This window comes from Phoxinus phoxinus (genome assembly GCF_949152265.1).
Source record: "Phoxinus phoxinus genome assembly, chromosome: 11".
Lineage (NCBI taxonomy): Eukaryota > Metazoa > Chordata > Actinopteri > Cypriniformes > Leuciscidae > Phoxinus > Phoxinus phoxinus.
Window position 1 is genome coordinate 4,296,856 of NC_136886.1, and position 7,873 is coordinate 4,304,728.

At 39.6% G+C, this 7,873-nt stretch overlaps 1 protein-coding gene across 3 annotated transcripts; it reads left to right on the top strand.

The window, feature by feature from the left end:
• Positions 1–3,526, top strand: oser1 (oxidative stress responsive serine-rich 1). 3 transcript variants are annotated; one of them, XM_079628725.1, is made up of 6 exons: positions 19–157; positions 251–366; positions 911–1,016; positions 1,135–1,245; positions 2,396–3,121; positions 3,240–3,526. In XM_079628725.1, the coding sequence occupies exons 3-5, from the start codon at positions 931–933 to the stop codon at positions 3,078–3,080; spliced, it is 882 nt and encodes a 293-aa protein (XP_079484851.1). In that variant the 5' UTR covers positions 19–157; positions 251–366; positions 911–930; the 3' UTR covers positions 3,081–3,121; positions 3,240–3,526. The 3 variants fall into 3 exon arrangements, with proteins under 3 accessions (XP_079484850.1, XP_079484851.1, XP_079484849.1); XM_079628724.1 differs by having other exon boundaries at positions 1–157; positions 2,396–3,526; XM_079628723.1 differs by having other exon boundaries at positions 34–366.
• The last annotated feature ends 4,347 nt before the right edge of the window (positions 3,527–7,873 follow it).

Here is a 7,873-nt window from a genome sequence, read left to right on the forward strand (position 1 = left end):
TTTCCGTAATCTACTGACGTTTGTGCGTACGTGCAGTACGTCATCAAGATCTGCGTTGTTGCAGAGTCACTCTGAGTGGATGTTGAGTGTAAACAAGAGACTAGCGAGAGAAAAATCTAGAATATTGTGTATGCTTTATTGATTACTTCTAATAATTGTAAGTACTTACTACATTTTTTTGTAGTATCTAGGTCAAGTTATGCCCGACGACAGCCTGTTATCGGATGATTTAAAGCGAGTTTTTTCTCAGATATCGTTTCTGCATGCTGACTGGCTAACGTTAGCTTTGTGAGCACACAGACCCTCATAGCAGGAGAAACAAGCTCCTATATGTCTAGGCTTTACACGGGGTTTGGTCCTTTGGCCGTGAGTATATTTCTCTAATGGTCCATTTTTGTTGATGTATTTTGTTCAAGCAAAATTGACAATGTAAACCGCGCCACCTTGATGGACTCGATGCTAAGCTAAACTTCATTATGCGAATTGTAAATGTGATCAGCGGTTCATTACATGAGACAACACTTGTCAAATACTGCAGTGTGATATATATATATATATATATAAAATAAAAAATATATTAATGTTAAAAGAAATTACAATGTTGTAGTGTATTTGAAAAAGGCATTTAATTAAGTCAATATTTTATAATATAGTCTTTTATAACATTCAGGGGGAAATTACAATATGTCTCTGTTATTTTGAGTATACATTCAGCCACTGCAGTCTTTCTTCTTTTATTAGGCTATATTCTTCTGATTGTTTAAAACCTTTGCTAATGGTTAAATGTACATGAGTGTGTTCAAATAGGGTTTTTATGTTATTGAGATCTATAGTTAGTAACTTAATATAAGTATTTGGGTTTGTCATAATAATTGCTCACTTGTATTAATCTCTATGGTTTTGGTTTCAGTTTTAAGGCTGTCTAGCATTATGGCTGCTGTGGAGAAAGTAGAAAAGGAGTGTGAGGAGGAGACCCTGCAGACCGCTTTTAAGAAACTGCGTGTGGATGCTGAAAGGTTTGTTGCCTTCTCATTTGTTTCAGCTCCAGATTGTCCGACAAGTGAAGTGGATGCTCACTATTTTGGCAGAGAGGGGTTTTGCACTCTGCGAATAATTGCATGTTTTTCTTTCCAGTTCCACAAACACAGTCCGCGTCTCTGAGTCTTTGGCTTCCAGGTTGGTTGTCCGAGGCAGTCCGGATGGAGCCAAATCCAAGATGACCTCCTCAAAAGATAACTGGCTTGGGTAGGAACCTCTTTAAGATTCCCTAATTAACCCTAAAAAGCCTGATGTATGAATGATCATTTTGAATTATTGTTTTTAAAATAGAACCGTAAGATGGTATTTTATTAAAAAATCTAAAGAAAAAGGTTTGGGTATCATATTTGATACTTCAGGCATGTATATGTATCATATATATATAGAGAGTATTATATACTGAGAATACTGAACTCGTATTCAAGGAAGAATAAACATAAATTTTACTCAGAGGCCCAAACTGAGCTTACATATGCAATTTGGTGCAGGTGTTATTAATATTGGCCAAAAGTAAGATGAAATTCTGATAGCTTGTAATGTGGATCAATAAATTAAAACTGTATAACAAATCACTTGCATAAAAAGCATGCAAATATCCATTTTCTCTCTATATCTCCCAATAAAATGTCTTTAGTAAGAAGATATTTAAATGCTTAGTTTTATAATCCAAGCTCTGTCATTTTAATTGTGAGAGGCAAAACATATAATGAGTGCGGTTACGGTACAATGACGATTGAGAGATGAACAAATAAACGTTCCTCAAATGCCTGATGCATCATGTCGATTTTTTTAATGATGTATAATTATGTAAATCTACGTAAGTGTTTATCTGGAAATCTTGCTAACAATATAATAGGGTATTTTCGTGTACTTACTTGATGATAATAAGTAAAGATTTCACAGCAGAACGTCAAGCGAAACACAACCTTAAAGTGTTTTTTACAATTATACTAAAAGGTATTTTACTTGCAAACAATAAACTATTAATCAAAGGGCAGAAGGCATGTAGTAGATAACAGTTTTTCAGCAATGTTATGATCATGTTAATTATTTAGAGACCTTAGAAATCCATGGATCGTTTTCAAACTGTTTTAGCTATTTATTTACTTATCATTTATATTGTTACCATTATATTGTTACCATTTATTGGTTAACTATGTTGTTTTATGCATATTTCAGATTTTTTGTATGTTTGTTTATATGTCAAGTACATGCGTGGTTGTATAATTTCTTGTTTACAAATGAGAAAATCAATAAAGTATGTATTGAATGTATCGAATATGATACAGTAGGCTTTAAAGGGTTAAAGCAATAACAGCAAAAATATACCAGTAAATAAATGTGTTTTTTACTATAGATGCACGAGAAAGTCGTCCCGAGGAGTTGTGAGAAGCCAGCGACGCCGACGATCAAAATCTCCGATCCTTCATCCTCCGAAGTTTACCTACTGCAGCAAAATGTCTCCTCCTCCTGGACACCTGAAACACAAGACCCCGCCAGAGCCCGACGACACCAGCGGCGCCAAGAAAGAAGTGGCGTTCTCTGCCCCGTGCTCCACTGTGTTTGGGGTCGTTGGGTATGAAACCCGTCTCCCTCATCCTAAGGGTCAGGAATCGCCCCTCAGTCCGAGAAAGCCGTCGGATGACGAGAGCGCTCCCGAAAACAGGCCCGCTTTAGGATGTGGGCCGGGATCTCAGGAGGCGGGCGAAGGTAATGCTGTTCCGCCTGACTTTAAAACTCTGTCCAAGTTGCAGGAAGCCGGTCAGTGCCCGTGTGGGCAGCGAGAATGCCAGTGTCCTGGTTGGCAGGGGGTCGAGGTGTACTCATTCACCGGCCTTCGTGACGTGATCTCCGAATGTGAACTTCCGACCAGCAGAACTTCCATTGGGAGTAACGGAACTTCCAGCTCCCCGCGTTCTTGTTCCGAACAGGCCCGTGCCTACGTGGATGACATCACAATAGAGGACCTTTCCGGATACATGGAATATTACCTTTACATCCCCAAGAAGATGTCGCACATGGCCGAGATGATGTACACCTGAAAAATGAAATTTAACGCAGCATAATTAAAGATGGATAATGGGTACTTTTAAGAAAAAAACCATTGATTTATTTAAAAAGAATAATACAAAATAGTAATGAAGATGTTCTCTAAAAGCAGTTCTTTTTTGATGTTTTTATGACGTTTGTTCTTTCTCCAGAACATCCGGACAACACGAGCTGACTGAGAATCATGGGAGCATGACTCGTTCTGTGATTTACTGCTAACTTTCCTTTGTTTGATTTTTTTCTTTTTTTTTTTTCTTGATAACTGTTATGTTTGGTTTACATTTTCAAGTTGCCAAAGGTCTATCCCAGAGACTGCAGGTTTGATTTCACTGATATATGCAAACTTCCACAATGCCATGTAATAATTCTGTTCACCATGACCGAGGCTGTGATGTCATCTTAATTCTCAATAAAACTGCATTTTGGGGATTGTTCATGACTTTGTTGTCTTGGACATCTTGCTTTGTATCTTACTTCTGCTTTAGTGTCTGAGTTACCAAGATGTTTTATTTCTGTAGGAAAGGAATAATCAATTATATTACTGTATGTATTTTAAGTAGTAAAGTGCTAGTCGAATTTAGTCAAAACAATTTTAAGCCTTGCCACTAGTTTGCTGTCTTCACCCATAAATGACTTTAATTTTTATGAAGTACCCGGTAATTAAAATTAATAAAAGTTTATCATAAAAATAGCATGATGCATTATAAGAATTGAAAGGGTATAATGTAAAAGTAGTTGTGCTTGCATGGGTTCATAATGCAAATAACCTTCAGTTTTTATTTGTACTACATAAAGATAGCTGGAGAGGAGCTTTCTCTTTAAAACAACACATTTGTTCTGAAGTAAACTGGAATGAAATGACCTGATAATCCAGTCTGTAACTAATACTCTTTTTTTTCTTTTCTTTTTTTTATGGCAAGAAAACAAACAGCACTGCATTGAAATATAACATAAAAGGGAAAAAAAGAAAACAATAGCGCCTCAATCAATAAGAAAAATATGATCATAATTTTTAAGAACCTTATTATTCAGTTTAACTAGTCTCCATGATAATCAAAAAAAGTATTTTTTCTGACGTAATTTTAATCATGTTCCTGTAATGGACACTAGGGGGAGACACTGGGCCATTCATTCACTTTCACGCCACACACAGCTTCTGCTTAACACGGTAAGTAAAGTAGTTGTTTTTAAACTTTATTTTGTGAGCCGTTAGAGATCATACAGTGATTTAAAATATAAACGACATGCATATTAATAATATATCATATGAAATGGCCTGTTTAGTTGCTGATAGGAGCTCATTGTTTTACTCTGTCTTTTTCACACAAAATCTAATTGAAATAGTTAATGGAGATCTCACTTAATCACATAAAGAAATCTCAAACCACAACATCTGCATAGCATTCCATGAACCGATTTTGTTTCCATTTTCTTAGTGTGGAGTTGAATGGTGTCTTGATCTTAAAACCACATGTGCTCTTTTTCCCGCACAAAAATGTTGTTCAATCTCGATCTGGATCTCAGCTTCTCCGTAGTCAATTTCAACAACTTGATTTGAAATTCTGCAATAAATGGAGCATTTTCTCTATTTTAGGTCGTTCTGGTTTTTGCATTGACAGGATTTGGTCTTGATGGGGCTCAAGTTTCGATGGATAGGATGGACAGACCAAAGGTAGGCTAATTATATTAATATTAAACCATTCAAACCCTCATTACAGTCAAGTCCCCTTTATTTCTATAGGGATTTTTACAATAGATACAGTGAGAACAGGAAAATTATTAAATAATGCAAAATAAAATAGTGTCTATTTTCAGCTGAAGTCGGCTCAGTCATAGTGTTGGTTCAGTTCCATTGAAGATCATCAATTATTAAATTATTCATTTCATCTATAAAGCAGTTCTGCAGAAAACAGTGATGTCTTCATCCAGTTCAGTTCAGTTCTCATCCAATAGTGTCTGTGCAGTCAAATCAGCAATAGCCTATTGTTGAATTATTAAGTGTCAAAATTACAATTAAAGTCAAGTAATAATCTGCATATTATATTGTTTATGGTATTCTATTGTTTATATTGTAAAATATTCACTGTTTATGGTGGTTACGGGGTCACCAACTCTTCTCAAATCTTCTTCTTTCTCTCAGATGTAAACGTACAGAAAGCACAAGAGCGAAAATAAATATCCATGTAAATAGATTGACTGATTCCAGAATGGTCCCAGTGTTTACTTTCCCTGGCCCTGCGCACATGTGCCGGTCAGGTGACTCCTGTCAGTGGGTGAGACGCCCTGAAGGGCATTCCAGTGAAGCATACCTTGCGTTTCCAACCACACGTCACAGATACTCCATATCATCACATGCGTTCAGTGTCACGGCAGAAGTCATCTCTTCACAATCTTATTCAACAATCCACATGTTTCTGCTTTACTGGTTCCAATTCTGTCGCTCTGCTCCTGTGAGAATGACTTGTAAGGTTGTATGGATTTTTACAAAGGGGAACCTCATCAAAGCATACCAAGAAAAGCTATGGAAACACACAAAAGAGTCTGTTGGATGTTGCCAGTCAACAAAAGCTGCCCTGCTAACCAGTTTGCCTAATAATCAAGCCTTTTGTCAACCAGATTAAAGAAACACAGGGAATTGTGCTGGGAGAACATGTGCCACTGCTTGTGTTGTGGTGTCTGTGTTGTGTTGTGGTGTGGTGTGATGTGTTGTGTTGTGTTGTGTTGGTGTGGTGTGTGATGTGGTGTGTTGTGGTGGTGTGGTGTGGTGTGGTGTGTTGTGGTGTGTTGTGTTGTGGTGTGTTGTGGTGGTGTGGTGTGTTGTGGTGTGTTGTGGTGTGTTGTTGTGGTGTGGTGTGGTGTGTTGTGGTGTGTTGTGGTGTGTTGTGGTGGTGTGGTGTGTTGTGGTGTGGTGTGTTGTGGTGTGTTGTTGTGGTGTGGTGTGTTGTGGTGTGTTGTGGTGTGGTGTGTTGTGGTGTCTGTGTTGTGGTGTGTTGTGGTGTGTTGTGGTGTCTGTGTTGTGGTGTGTTGTGGTGTGTTGTGGTGTGGTGTGGTGTGTTGTGGTGTGTTGTGGTGTGGTGTGGTGTGTTGTGGTGTGTTGTGTTGTGGTGTGGTGTGTTGTGGTGTGTTGTGGTGTGGTGTGTTGTGGTGTGTTGTGGTGTGGTGTGTTGTGGTGGTGTGGTGTGTTGTTGTGGTGGTGTGTTGTGGTGTGTTGTGTGTGGTGTGGTGTGGTGTGGTGTGGTGTGTTGTGTTGGTGTGGTGTGGTGTCTGTGTTGTGGTGGTGTGGTGTGGTGTGTTGTGGTGATGTGTTGTGTTGTGGTGGTGTGTTGTGTTGTGGTGTCTGTGTTGTGTTGTGGTGGTGTGTGTTGTGGTGGTGTGTTGTGGTGGTGTGGTGTGTTGTGGTGGTGTGTTGTGTGTGGTGTGTTGTGTTGGTGTGGTGTGGTGTCTGTGTTGTGGTGGTGTGTTGTGGTGATGTGTTGTGGTGTGTTGTGGTGTGGTGTGTTGTGTTGTGGTGGTGTGTGTTGTGGTGGTGTGTTGTGTTGTGGTGTCTGTGTTGTGTTGTGGTGTCTGTGTTGTGGTGGTGTGTTGTGTTGTGTTGTGTTGGGGGTGTATTGTGTTGTGGTGTGTTGTGTTGGGGGTGTATTGTGTTGTGTTGGGGGTGTATTGTGTTGTGTTGGGGGTGTATTGTGTTGTGTTGTGTTGGGGGTGTATTGTGTTGTGTTGGGGGTGTATTGTGTTGTGTTGGGGGTGTATTGTGTTGTGTTGTGTTGGGGGTGTATTGTGTTGTGTTGTGTTGGGGGTGTATTGTGTTGTGGTGTGTTGTGTTGGGGGTGTATTGTGTTGTGTTGTATTGTGTTGTGGTGTGTTGTGTTGTGTTGGGGGTGTGTTGTGTTGGGGGTGTATTGTGTTGTGGTGTGTTGTGTTGGGGGTGTATTGTGTTGTGTTGGGGGTGTATTGTGTTGTGTTGGGGCGTATTGTGTTGTATTGGTTGTGTTGTGTTGTTGTATTGATTGTGTTGTGTTGTGGTGTGTTGTGTTGTGTTGTGTTGTTGTGGTGTTGTGTTGTGGTGTGTTGTGTTGTGTTGTGTTGTGTTGTGTTGTGGTGTGTTGTGTTGTGTTGTGTTGTTGTGGTGTTGTGTTGTGTTGTGGTGTGTTGTGTTGGGGGTGTATTGTGTTGTGTTGGGGGTGTATTGTGTTGTGGTGTGTTGTGTTGGGGGTGTATTGTGTTGTGGTGTGTTGTGTTGGGGGTGTATTGTGTTGTGTTGGGGGTGTATTGTGTTGTGTTGGGGCGTATTGTGTTGTATTGGTTGTGTTGTGTTGTTGTATTGATTGTGTTGTGTTGTGTTGTGTTGTGTTGTGTTGTGGTGTGTTGTGTTGTGGTGTGTTGTGTTGTGTTGTTGTGGTGTTGTGTTGTGGTGTGTTGTGTTGTGTTGTGTTGTGTTGTGTTGTGGTGTGTTGTGTTGTGTTGTGTTGTTGTGGTGTTGTGTTGTGTTGTGGTGTGTTGTGTTGGGGGTGTATTGTGTTGTGTTGGGGGTGTATTGTGTTGTGTTGGGGCGTATTGTGTTGTATTGGTTGTGTTGTGTTGTTGTATTGATTGTGTTGTGTTGTGTTGTGTTGTGTTGTGTTGTGGTGTGTTGTGTTGTGGTGTGTTGTGTTGTGTTGTTGTGGTGTTGTGTTGTGGTGTGTTGTGTTGTGTTGTGTTGTGTTGTGTTGTGGTGTGTTGTGTTGTGTTGTGTTGTTGTGGTGTTGTGTTGTTGTGTTGTGGTGTGTTGTGTTGGGGGTGTATTGTG

Bases quoted from the DNA above. Each gene is read 5' to 3' on its own strand.
- oser1 (XM_079628724.1), top strand. From the start codon at position 931: ATGGCTGCTGTGGAGAAAGTAGAAAAGGAGTGTGAGGAGGAGACCCTG. The intron at 1,017-1,134 runs GTTTGTTGCCTT...TTTTCTTTCCAG, and splicing joins CTGCGTGTGGATGCTGAAAG to TTCCACAAACACAGTCCGCG. The intron at 1,246-2,395 runs GTAGGAACCTCT...TTTTTACTATAG, and splicing joins TCAAAAGATAACTGGCTTGG to ATGCACGAGAAAGTCGTCCC.